The sequence below is a fragment of the Heteronotia binoei genome, chromosome 10, assembly GCF_032191835.1.
Source record: "Heteronotia binoei isolate CCM8104 ecotype False Entrance Well chromosome 10, APGP_CSIRO_Hbin_v1, whole genome shotgun sequence".
Taxonomy (NCBI): domain Eukaryota; kingdom Metazoa; phylum Chordata; class Lepidosauria; order Squamata; family Gekkonidae; genus Heteronotia; species Heteronotia binoei.
The window spans coordinates 80,582,318-80,595,668 of NC_083232.1; the positions used below are offsets into that span (position 1 = coordinate 80,582,318).

A 13,351-nucleotide genomic window follows, 5' to 3' on the forward strand; every position below is an offset into this window, starting at 1 on the left:
CCCCAGTAGCACACTCAGTCAAAGAAGGTAGAAGGATTTAGGTGCCCTGTGAATAGTCCAAAAGGAAAGAGACACATAAAGGAAGGTCAGCAGACCTTTCCCAGTACTTACAAGTAGATGCACAGAGACTTTGGGACAACTATACAATTACAGTTTTCAGTGAATCAGGTCCTAACTAGAAGCTGCAGGAATGGATTTTTAAAAAGACTGCAAGGGACTGATTTGACCTGAACCCACTCCTGTCTTTCCCCCTGAGCCATTTTCCTGAGCTGAAACAGCCTCGGGGGGTATCATGTATATATCATAGCCCAAAAGGTCAGAACAATATTAGAATTAAATCTGGATACCTACAATGAAGCCAAGCTTTTTGTAATCCCGGGTATACATGGATTTGCGTTTCTCAACATTGCCGCTGCTGCTGTTAGGTTCCAATTCTGCATCAAAGGCAATTCTTCGGAGTTCAAATATGATATCCCTCTGAGCCTGGTGGAATTTTTAAAAAGTTGTATTGTAAACAAAGAATATGAGTCATTCTGAATGCTATTACTGCCACTCTGTGTCCATATTTGATATTGTCATTTTCTGCTGCCAAGTCACAGCTGACTGTTGGAGAACTCAGAGGGCTTTTAAGAAAAGAGGTGGTCTGCCATATCCTGCCTCTGTGTAACAACCCCACTCCCCTGGTCATTTCCAATCAAGTACTACCTAGTAATGACCTGATGAGACTGGGCTAGCCTGGGCCATCTGGGTCACGATATATAACTATTTACTTGCATCCCACACATTCTGCTTTATGATCCCCAAATTTCTTAGAATTGTCTACTTCTGTTTGTCAGCAGAGATCCACCAGAGAGCCACTAATATTGTATTGTAAGGTACCAGCTAAGTCTTGATCTAGCAACACAGTGTCATAAAAGCAGCACTGAGCATTGGAAAGCAAAAATTTAAATGATTTGTGAACCCTTTGTTTATGCTTCCTGTTGAGAAGATAAATGGTGCACAGGAAAGAATCTTTAATTATTGTATAACCCCTTATGTGTTTTGTGCGCAGCTTCATCAGAGGGAATCTTCCAGATTCTTTTTAGATCCATTCCTGTATCAATACTTTAAAGTGTACTTTGAGACGCATAGGGGTTATACAATCATTGAAGATTCTTTCCTCTGCACCATTTGTCTTTTCACCTTCGCTTTGCTTTGGCGCAGCCCGCTTTTTTCTGCATTTGCTTCCTGTTGAGCAAGTGAAAAGGAAGAAAAGGAATCACCCCTTTGATGATACCAAAGCCCCACATGCATTTGGACCTTAAATGTCTCACTGCATGGGAAACATCCAGGTGAACTTGCAAGAAAGCAAAGAGGAATCTCTGCACTTCCTCTGTGGCCACTTCACACTTCATACAGTCTTCTCCACAATAGACCACAATCAAAACAACTGATCACAGGGTCCAGTACTGGTCACTGTAAGTAATGCTTGCAGCAAATATTCTTTCTCTGTCAATTACATTCGTAAGGTAACTGAAGGAAGACTGATTAATTTTAAAAAGGAAAAAAATGTATCCTCAAGCCTAATTAAGGAAATGGCTTTGCAAATGGGCATACATTTGCTTGTTATGAGATATACTTCCCAGGGCCTTAGTTTCAGCAGAACTCCATTATGCACCATCACAGTGCGAGAATGAGAAACAAAATAAAGGGACCTAACTCTGATCAGTGTAGATGACTGGGGAAGGCAATGGCAAACCACCCTGTAAAAGTCTGCCAAGAAAATGACATGATGTGACGTTACCCCTTTTTAACTCTGATCAGACTTCATAGAAAGTGCACATTATTTACATCCCGCAAGATCTCATGCAGTATCATCTTCCATGCATAACAGAATGAACCCCTGAAAATAGTTACAGGTGGGTAGCCATGTTGGTCTGCAACAGAACAGCTGAACTTGAGCCCAGTGGTTCCTGAGAGAGTCAATGTATTTTCTCTTATCAACTGTTGTGCTATGCCAGAGCACTGTTTTCTTACCTGATCTTGAGGGTCCATTTTGGTCATCATTCTGTCTTCCAACAGGTTAAAGGTGAGCACTTGCAGCACATACAGCTGATGTGCCATTTCATTATTGATGGCTCTCTGAGCTCTGATGACATGCTGGAAGAGAACAGTGACAAAAGAAACTTGGCAAGCTTTCATCCACATGCACCGTACCATCCACTGAATTCCTCTTTGTATTTTTACACACCACAGATCGGGCTGGGGGAAAGCACACGAGTGCTAGGAATTTCTACTTTGGTTTGGGATGCTACGTATTGTCATTTCTTAAGGGGTCTGGGTAGTAAGTACCTCTTGCCCACATTGGTACACAACCAACATCAGTGTCTATGAATATAAGATGAACATTAGCATCAACGTAAATCCTCCTCTGAAGTTGCTGCACATGGTGGTCTGTGAAACACATGCATATTAAGGGGGGGAAATGCAAACTGACACCAGGGTAGATGAACGTATCTGCTGTATTGTTATTATTGTTGTAGAATAGCCAGGAGATCCTAAGATTGTCCAGAAGCCAGAAGTTCTTGCTCTTTAGATGTTATGCACCACTAAGTAGGCACCACTAGCTAGGGAGCTAGACTTCTTTTTATGATGCGACAATTGAGAGGGGGTTTGCCATTGCCTGCCTCTGCATCATGACCCCGGTATTTCTTGGAGGTCACCCTTCCAAATACTAGCCAAAGCCAGCTCTGCTTAGCTTCTGAGATCTGACAAGATCGGGGCTAGCCTGGGCCAACCAGGTCAGGGTGTGTGTGTGTGTGTGTAGTGTCTGCATGTGAGAGACACGAGGGAACCTTAGAACACTTATGGGTGTGCTTTTCCCTTGATTTCTGATTTTCAAGGCTGTCAAAGTACACATAGCAACAGGATTACATGTCCATACTTGGTAGATACCAGGAAGCCTTACTGGAAGTCCTGAGAATGACCCTTGCATTATCCCGCAATCCCCGCATTATAAAAAAACATGTGCTCATGGAACTTCTAACAACAATGCTGACATAGCGAGTTAAAAATGAGACAGAGTCCCAAAAAGTGCGAACACCTCAATAGGTGGGATTTCAAATCTAATATGCTGCCCAATGAGAGATGGGGATAGACCCACATTCAATTATTAAATGTGACTGAACAAGATTTCATAATCAGGCCCAATTAAATCCTTTGGCATCCCATACACTTCCTTTTCTAATGAGCGTGAATTGAATATGGCTGTTTTCCTTCTCCTTTCCCTCCCTTCTATCCTTCTGATCCTCTAGCAGAAGGTTGCACAAGTTGACCCATCAAGTCAAAGGACCCTACCCCAAAAGGCCTCTTGCTTTTGCTGCCTGGCTCAGATCTCAAAATCCAAGGGATTGAGAAGCTCCTTACTGACCACAAGATATGCCCAGTGGGCTGCATATCACTTGGTAGGTCACAGGCTGTTCAGGCCTGCACTAACCAAGTCCACATGGAAATATCTTCATAGTTACTTTGCATAAAGGAAGAGAGAATTAGTTCAACTGTGACATGTAAGACTGGTACTATCTTGCCACAAATGAATGAGATTAAAATACTCACTTGCAAGATGATTGATCGAAGCTGTTTCTGTGCTAAAATATTTGCCATCTCCTAATTTATATAAAAAAAACAATAGTTCAGACTGGAAAAAATATGTAAAAGCTAGTAAAACAAAATCAATATATTGCCCTGATTCCTTCTTAGTATTATATTTCACATTTCTTCTCTATTACTTACATCCAAGAGGCTGACAGATTACATAGCCAAAGGGAAGGTGGTTTGAACTACAAATATACTTCTTTGACACCGTGAATTACTACTTGTTACAGTTCTGTGTAGGATATTTTAAAAAGAAAACCTACATAACCAAATGCATTTTATTTTCAAAGAGCAAGGAGAGAACTGAAGAACAAACTTTTGGCAAAGTTATAGAATCACAGAGTTGGAAGGAACCTCCAGGGTCATCTTATTTAACCCCCTGCAACATTCCTGCACAATGCAGGAAATTCGCAAATACCTCCCTTTATGTTCACCGGATCACCAATGCTGTCAGATATCCATCTAGCCTCTGTTTAAAAACCTCCAAAGGAGAGCCCACCACCTCCTGAGGAAGCCTGTTCCACTGAGGAACTGCTCTGTCAGGAAGTTCTTCCTAATATTCAGTCACATTAACATTAGGAAAACTTGTTTTGTGGAAATTGTGGAAAATCAAATTGTTTTGTAGAAAGGGCTGGCGAAAAGTCATGGTATTTTTTTTAGAAAGTGAGGCCAACACATAGCTGTTGTAGTTTCCATAAGTGTAATGAAGTTGGCAGAAGGTTTTAGATCAGAAAGAGCCAGTGGCTCTAGTTCTCATCTTCCCCTTTCACAGTACACTCTCTTTGCCACTACATAACAAAAATTATAATAAAAATATAGGGACCTGCAAGATCTCACGGGAAATCCCACCCTTCCTCCTTCCCCTCTTGTTTTGGTTTATCATCTAGTACCCCCTGCTCCTGATGCCTCCAAAATCACCCCCCACCACCACCACCACGCAATATTTCACTTCCCTCAACCCAACTTCTACCCACCCAACTGGCAGGTTATCCCATTGGATAATCTCTACGCTTTTCTGGTGCTGTTTTAAGAACATAAGCCATGTTGGATCAGGCCAATGGCCCATCCAGTCCAACACTCTGTGTCACACAGTGGCCCAAAAATCCAGATGCCATCAGGAGGTCCATCAGTGGGGCCAGGACACTAGAAGTCTTCACACTGTTTTACATTTTTATGCAGGTTTTTTAAAACGATGTCTTTGCATGGGCAACCATTGTAGGCTACTTCTAGCTGGGTGGGGCCCATTTCTCAAAACCAGTGAATGAAACAAAGCCAACACTGGTTATGCCCAACCTGCAGCCCCTTTCTTTATATCCAAGTACTGGGTTCTCATTATCCACAGAAAAACAGAAGTTCGTTAGCATGCAAGCTTCTTCATACGAGCAGTTTCCCAGCCTACTGCCTGATCATCCTCTCTATATTGTGTCAAACTCAGGGCTTTTTTTGAGCAGGATGCCCAGGAACACAGTCCTGGCTGGCTTGGCATCTAATAGGCAAATGAGTTCCTGGTGATGTCAGGAGTTGTGGCTTAAAATACAAATGAGATCCTGCTGGACTTTTTCTACAAAAAAAATCCCTTATCAAACTGTAGATCTCAGTTAAGGCAAGTAACGTGAACTTCACAGCAAAATCCATAACTATATATACTCTGGAAAATCTTTTCAAGAACTCTGAAAAGAAACGCAACATGGCATTCTTTAACTCAGTATGAATGGTAAACTGGACTATAGACAGCTGGCATAATGTTGGCGTGGGGCTAACTACATTAGGTCATATTTACAGTTATTAAACTGGTTCCTCAGTATCTGCAGAGGAACAGAAGTTAGTTAGCAGTTAGTAAACTGTAAATATTATATATAACAAATATATATAAAAAAGAGCCTCCTCTCAAATCCCACTCTCTGTGCTGCCTACCTATAAAGGTGATATGGATAACAAGCAGAGACAGGGCTTTTTCAGTGGTGGCACTGGCACCTTACATATGGAATGCCATTATGCCCTTCCCCAAGGTATGACTGGCCCTACCCACTCATCCTCTTTTAGGTACCAATCCAAAACATTTGTTTTATCCAGCCTGTTCACTAAGGGGTTTGATCTTTTTAAATTTGTTTACAGTCTGATTCTAGTTGAAGAAATGTTACAGAGATCATTTTAGATTGTTAAATGTTTTACAAGGATTGATATTCTGGATGAGTTTTTCATGGTTTGTTAATTGTCTGCGTTTATGCTTTTTTATGATGTTTTAGCTTATTTTTGAGCAGGTTCTCAAGAGAGGTTGCAGACACATTTCCTGAATAAATCTGTGCACTGAGGTGGAGCTGCCAAGCTTCAGGTTGGGGAATGCCTGGAGATTTGGGGCCACAGCCTAGGAAGGGCAAAGTTTGGGAATGGGGGGGGGGGGCAGAAATCAGCAGGGATGTGAGGCCGGAGTCCACCTTCTGAAGCAGCCGCTTCCTCCAGGGCAACTGATCTCTGTAGTTTGGAGAGCAGCTGTAATTCTAGGAGAATTCCACCACCCTCACCCCCACCCGTTGTCAAACCTACACAGAGGCTTTCCATTGTGGAGGTAAATACGCTTTAAATTTTAACTGGATCAATTTCCCATGCACATCTTCACTGAAATATTTTCATTCAAAAGATAAATCAGGAAAAAAAGAAAACCCTCAATATAAGCTTAGCAAAAAAAAAAAAAAAAATCACCAGCAGTTCCTGAGCAGGCTTCATTTTTTTGCAAGTTTTTTTTACAAGTGATGGATGGAAACTTTAATTCACAGATCAGAGAAATGTGACCGAATCATCAAGAGAGCCATACAGCTGCATGTAGTTCACCAGAAGTTGACTCCATGCACAGAGGGGTGGGGGAAGCTCAACTTTCCATAGCCAGCTTTCATATAAAACTGGTCAATCTCCAACTGCCCAGTAAGTAAAACTAAAGCTTTGTTTGCAATCTTTGCCCCACGTGCAAAGACAGATGCTTAGGAATAGCGCCAAAAACAACAGCAGTGTAATCTTTTTTATTAGGATCAACCAAAATTATAGACATGGATCGCAGTGCACAGTAATACAAAGAAAGCACAGCTACAAAAGGAAGGAGACCACAGGAGACTTTGGGTTTACCATCACAGGCAGCAGGAGACTCATCCTTCCTTCCCCTCTCCCTTTTCTGTGTCCTTAAAATACAGCCTGATGAAGAGTTCAGAGGAATTTGAAAACTTGACTTTGCTCTCTGATGCTATTTTGTTTGACCCTAATAAAAATATATTACATAGCTGTTGATTTGGGAATTGTTTTGCGCTACTGCAACACAGAAACCTGCAACCTTTGCCTGTTTTAAGAACCGCCACCCAAATTCAGAGATCGTTCTCCTGGACAAAGTGAGCAACATGAGAAAGAAGCTGCAATCCTTCACTAATCTTCAATTTTGCAGAATCTGGATATGACCAATTTAACGTACAAGGCTGTGTTGGAGACAAACAAAACAAGTTTTACATTATTTGGCTCCAAATTCTGAAACCTGGGAATGAATAAATGCTGGGGTGTGTTTACCCTTCACAAGTGCCCATTGCAGGCAGACTGCTAAGATAACACACAATGAAGTGTTTAGCAACAGCTTTAAACCAACCCCAAAAATCTCCCTTGTGCTCAACCTATCTCGTTCCTTCTCTGTCCCTTAATCCTCATCACATTTGTATTGTAGTGTTCCTTGTATTTTTACTAAAGAGACCTGCTCCACACTTTAAAAGGCCAGGGGCTCGACCTGAGCACCAAGAACTCACCTGCCTCTTGTCATCAGGTGCTTTAAGGAAAAGCGCATTTATTACCGCCGTGGTATACGTTTGAATTTCTTGATCAGCCCTGCATCAAGAGACAATTTTAAAAGAATAAACTAAAAACATGCAAACCAAGCGTCAGATTTTCTTTTAATCCCCAGACAAACCAGATTTGCAAGGGCTATGTACAGAAACAGGAAGACCAACCCATAGGAATGCACTGAAGGAGCTGAGGTGGGAAGACGATGACCCAAAAGATCTTTAGAAGAACCCACATTCTAAATCAATACATAACTTCTTATCTTTACACATATAGATCACACTTAGATCACCTCATTCTTCCAAGGAGGTCATGGTAGCATACATGACGCTGTCAGATTTGTAGTCCCAAGCACCCTTTGATGACAATTGGATTTGCTGAAGACCTCCCTGTCAGATCCATGGCTGAACCCAAGAACCAGTTGCAGAAGTAATGCTGCTAAGATGGGAGAGTCACTGAATACCCTCACAGAGAACTACCAGCTGAACTGCTCCAGAAAGGACACAGCAGAGGAAGCTAGACTGGCTTGTCCTCTTCCTCCCTGCTACTCAATCACTTGCCGTCTTCCAGCTCTTGTCCTATGATGAGCTACACACAACCCTTTCACTTGTGGAGGATCATGGCTAAATTTTGGTCCTGGCTGATAGTGTCTTGCATGTCGAGAGAAGATCTTGCCAGTTCTCAAAGCTGTTTCCCAGAAGCTATGGTTTCACGCCAGTTTCCCAGCTAGAATGTTTGGCAGCTAATTTTTTTTACCAGGTGCAGAACTGACTGAGGCTGTGAAACAATAAAGCTCCGTACTCCCCAATGCCCACATTAAACATGATTAAACATGATTCCTGGACTAAAGTATCAGTGGGAGGCAATATCACAAGATGCTACTTACCCTTGAAGATGTGGGATTAGCTGGCCGATGGTAATTTCCTGGGCTACCTTATGATACAGGTCATGACTATTCAGCACCATTGACTCCAAGATGGCCAGTGATCGTTGCAAGATAGCAATGTCTGTAGCAAATTTGTTCACATAGCTTGCTATCTAGAAATAAATTAGGCACAAGGCTATTGTTGGATAAGGAAGCAACATTCCAGCAAAACAAAAAGATTGTGAGAGTAACAGCGATAAGAAAGTCAAGTTTAAAATGCTTGGCTGGTAGCACACTTTGGTAATTTTTATTAACCATGGTTAACATCAGGACATATGTAACAGTGAACTGTTTTTAGGGGTAGCTGAGAGTATCTCAGGGTTCAGTGCCATTAAGCTTTACATCAGCAACTGTTCAGACATTCAGAGTCAAATCACCTTGCCCATAGGCATGTAATTCTAAAGACTTTCATGTGGTTAATAGTATTGGAATGATGTTTTAATTGACTGTTTTATGTTTTTATGGTAACCTGCCCCTGAGCCTTGCAGTGCAAGGGAGGGTGGGATAAAAGTCCAACTAATAAACTAAATAAGGTTTATATTTTAGATATTTATATCCTGATTTCTCTCCCATGAGAATCCAAAATGGCTTACCACCAGGGTTGTCCCTAGACCATCTGGCACTCTAGGCAAGGCTAGCTTCTGTCCCCCCTCCCGCACTGATAATGTTACCAAGTCACAATGGTTGCCCAATTTGGCACTCCCAGAAGGCCAGTGCCCTAGGCAATCGCCTAGTTTGCCTAGTGGCAAGGCCAGCCCTGCTTACAATGTAATTATCTCCTCCTTCATTTTATCCTCTCAATCCCTTCAATTCTAGGAGGGGAGCTACACAGAAAGAGAGAGAAAGACAGACCGAGACCAAAGGTCATCCAGTAACCTTCCATGGCGGAGAAAGGATTCAAACCTAGGTCTTCCAGTCCAGTCCTCTAACCACTACACCACAGAGGCTTTCATATCATGTGGAATTGCTGTTTTAATTTTACTTCTAGTTGCTTATGAACAGCAATACCTCTGCAGCACAAAGGGATTCTAGCACAGAAGACTGAATTTCTTACAACAAGCACAACAACCACGGCTTGAGAGGATTGTTAATAACAAAAGCCCAAACTGTCCTTTAGAAACATCACACATAGAATGCTGGAAAACTCCTCCAGGTGGCGACTTACCCCAGAGACACCAGCCAACAATTGCAGCGACTGGCTCAGAACAAACAAAAAAAGAAGTGCTTCCTCGCTCAACTTAGGGAATGAGTTGCCACAGAGTGCCATGATGGCTACTTGTTTAGCAGATTGTAACAAAGGTATTAGCCAAATTCATAGAGGTGAGCTATAAGCTATAACGACTAGCTATGTACAGAGACGGTAGTCCTCTGAATACCTGTGCAGGGGCAGGGGGCAGCAAAGGGAAGCTTTGGCCTCCATGCCTTCCCTAATGGGCTTCTGGGGCACCTGACTAGCAATTGCTTGCAACAGGACACTGGCCTGGACGGACCACTGGTCTGATCTAACACGGCTGCATTTACGTCGTTAATGTTCTGGTGACTGGTGCACACACCACAGAGCACAGGATAATGCAATAGCCAGTACTGCCTCTAATGCCTGCATTTAGGTCAAGTCATCCCAGAGCAGGGGTGGCCACACTGGCTCAGGAGCCACATAAACCCCAAAATTAAATTAAATTAAATTCCTTCTGTCCCTCCTTCCTTCTCTTAAACATCTGGTGTTCATGTCTTGCAGCTCTCAAACATCTGATGTTTCTTCTATGTGGCTCTTATGTTAGGCAAGTTTGGCCACCCTGACCCAGAGACTCTTTTCAGATGAGCCCCTGTGACATTTGCAATTGATACACTGGTTCTATGGCCATTTCGAGAACAACTACATACTCAAATGCCTACGCATACCTTTTTAATGAAAGCCACAGAGAAGGTGTCCCAGGATACTATGCCATGATCCATCAGCTCGACAAATGCGGTCAGCGTGAAGGACAACATATCCCCAAAGCTGGAAGAGATAGGAAGCAGCACCATTACAAGTAATGGGGTGGAGGAAAGTCACAGGGAATCTTTTAGGATGGGAAAGGAACAAGCAAGCAAGGATATGCAAGAAGAGGAAGAAGCGGAACACAAGGGAGACTGTGCAGTAGAGAAGCTTCACTGTGATTCCACACAGGTACTAAAGCATCGTCACCTGATGAAACTGTTTAAGGGTATGCCTATATTCTGTATGAAGAAGACCTATGCAATGCCTAAGAAAAATCACCTATGTTGGATTTCAGCTCCACCCACTGAAAAACAGCTCAGTGGACAGAAACGAATCAAATTATGTTCCTTCCAAATGACACATCAAATGATGTTTAAAAAGCTTCCTGCTTTGGAGCGAATATTTCCAAAGAGAGACACAAACTATAGGATTGCACGTCCCCTTCTCCTGCCACTCCCTTCTCCACAACAAATTCCCCTCATTGGACTTCATTACAGATTACGTCAGCTTTAACCATGGTTACTCCTGAGCAGGGTTGGCTGTAGTTAAGGCTTACAATAGCGCTGGCAATATCTAAGCTTGTGAAGTTGGGCTTTGGAGTGGTTTTCTACACCTCGGTAAAATCCAGTGAAGGGAAGAATTGTGCTAGAGATGGGGAAATAGATGAAAACACCTTGAACCTTGGTTTAAAAAAATGAAAGTTACATCTACATCCCTGCCCCCCAATCTGATTTGAAGACCAGTGGCTATACCCTCTTGCAAACAAAAAGGAATAAACTTTGCCTACTTTGCTTTGCAAAGAAAAATGACATTACTACCACAGTTTTTTAAAAAAATGTTCTGGTTAGTAGAAGTAATATAATCAGGACAAACTGTAACGTAAATTTTAACTGCCTGAATAGTTCTGCTCCATTCAAGTATTAATCAGATCTCCTGGACTCTAACACACTGGCCTCAATCATTCAATCTACTTTGACAGAAGAAAGATCTATTAAAGAAAAGAAACAAAAAGGGCCCTGAAGGAACCCTAACCTGAGCCACAGTCCTATATTCTTCACCACTGCTATGATGTCATCACATTAGCTCCCCAGTGCGCTGGAATTTGCCAGGATGAATCAATTTCAGTTTCTCAGCAGCAGGAGTTGTTTAGGGATTGGCTTTATAGCTTCTCATAAATGCCACTGGGCACACTTTAAAGCAGGGGTGGGGAATCTCTGTCCCGAGGGCCGTATCACTTGGTGTGGCCCTCAGGGATTGCTGAGCTGAACCGAGCCATGTGGCAGCCTCCCTGGGGCCTGGCTGGTCAGCGAGGATCATGGAGCTCAGCCGTGCTGTGCAGCAGCCTCCCCAGGGCCAAGCAGGGATCACAGGGCCCAGATGTACTGTGTGGCAGCCTCCCTAGGGCCTGGCCGGCCGGCCAGAATTGCTGCGGGGCCTGGAAAAGTTACTGTCACAGCTCAGTTTGCACTTCATTATCCCAGATGGTGGGACCTAATATGCTAATATTAGGGGACGTGGTCTAATATGCTACTGAGTTCCTGCTGGGCTTTTTCTACAAAAAAGCCCTGGACCTATGCATTTGTCTAGGGCAGCGGGCCATGTGTGTGCCAGATTAGGCTCTCCCCACATTACTTCAAACAGAAAAACAATTATTTGCATTAATTTTGCTGGCCTAAATCATTCTCCCTCAGCAGAGCACTGTGTTTTAAGCTGATAATTTTTTATGGCCCGCGAATGATGTCATAATTTTCAACATGGCCCTCGGCAGAAAAAAGGTTCCCCACCCCTGCTCTAAAGGTTTGCTGTTTGCAATCCTCACTCGCAGTTTTAAATGCTGCAAGGGTTCAAACAGTAGCTCATCCTACTGTCATAAAGCTCCTTGTGGGCTCAGGCTCCAGCATACTGACATTTACAAGGAGAAAGGAGACATTTATGCAATAATGCATCACACTATGTTTCCCCCCACAAGTGCAGATATAAATGTCACATGTACATGTAGCATACAGATGCATACCAGCAAAACAGCACCAGCTACAATCCTTCTTTTCCCTCATGCCCACATGCAATACAGATTTATATTTTTGCAGGGGTGTGGTTTTGAGTTTGCATCTTGTTATTCTTTTTGCCACTGTCATAAGCAATTTGCTACTGCATGCGAGGAGCAACTCTGACAGTGCCATCCTGATCCGTTACACCCTTCTAAACCCACTGACTTCAATTAACTTAGAAGGATGCCACTTTGCCCAGGATTGCACTGTAACAGCACAATTCCAAACAGTTACACCCCTCGAAATCCACCATGGTTAATGGGCTTTGAAGGGTGTAACTATACTTAGGTTGGTACAGTTATGCCAACTTCCCAAGATTCCTTCTGCAGTAACATTTGAAAGAATTTAGATAATATGATCTTTCCTAGTGCACATGACCTATAGCATACCTTGAAAGCTGACTGGGTTGTACACAACCTTAGGGTTGCATTTCAGATGGCAAACACTGTGACCTTCTACATAGTTATGGATCATTCAGTACAGTACCTCTTGGAATACTAAGAACAGTGTGGAATGGAAGGGAGGGAGGGGGGAGCTTCACACTAGGGGTATCTGAGCCCCCCCCCACACACAAAAGTACCCGTCCTTAGTGGTAAGTTTCCAGCTATTCTTTCTGCCGGATATAGTATATTTGAGCATTTTTTTGGCTATCCAAAATGACCAAGTCCTCCAACTGTAGTACATGGCCTCAAAAAGGATATTATAGCATTGGAGAAAGTCCAGAGAAGGGCAACTAGAATGATTAAAGGGCTGGAGCACTTTCCCTATGAAGAAAGGTTGAAACACTTGGGACTCTTTAGCTTGGAGAAACGTCGACTGCGGGGTGACATGATAAGAGGTTTACAAGATAATGCATGGGATGGAGAAAGTAGAGAAAAAAGTACTTTTCTCCCTTTCTCACAATACAAGAACTCGTGGGCATTCGATGAAATTGCTGAGCAGACAGGTTAAAACGGA

The 13,351-nt window shown here is 42.8% G+C and overlaps 1 protein-coding gene across 1 annotated transcript in view; it reads right to left on the reverse strand.

Moving 5' to 3' along the window:
- Window positions 1-13,351, reverse strand: part of LOC132577939 (engulfment and cell motility protein 1-like) — a 262,139-nt gene that overhangs the window by 150,696 nt on the left and 98,092 nt on the right. The window contains exons 7-12 of the mRNA XM_060247729.1: window positions 10,268-10,367; window positions 8,330-8,481; window positions 7,410-7,488; window positions 3,595-3,645; window positions 2,017-2,139; window positions 352-483 (exon numbers count right to left, since the gene is read on the reverse strand). Of these exons, the coding sequence (XP_060103712.1) occupies window positions 352-483; window positions 2,017-2,139; window positions 3,595-3,645; window positions 7,410-7,488; window positions 8,330-8,481; window positions 10,268-10,367 (637 nt within the window). The remainder of the gene's footprint in view (window positions 1-351; window positions 484-2,016; window positions 2,140-3,594; window positions 3,646-7,409; window positions 7,489-8,329; window positions 8,482-10,267; window positions 10,368-13,351) is intronic.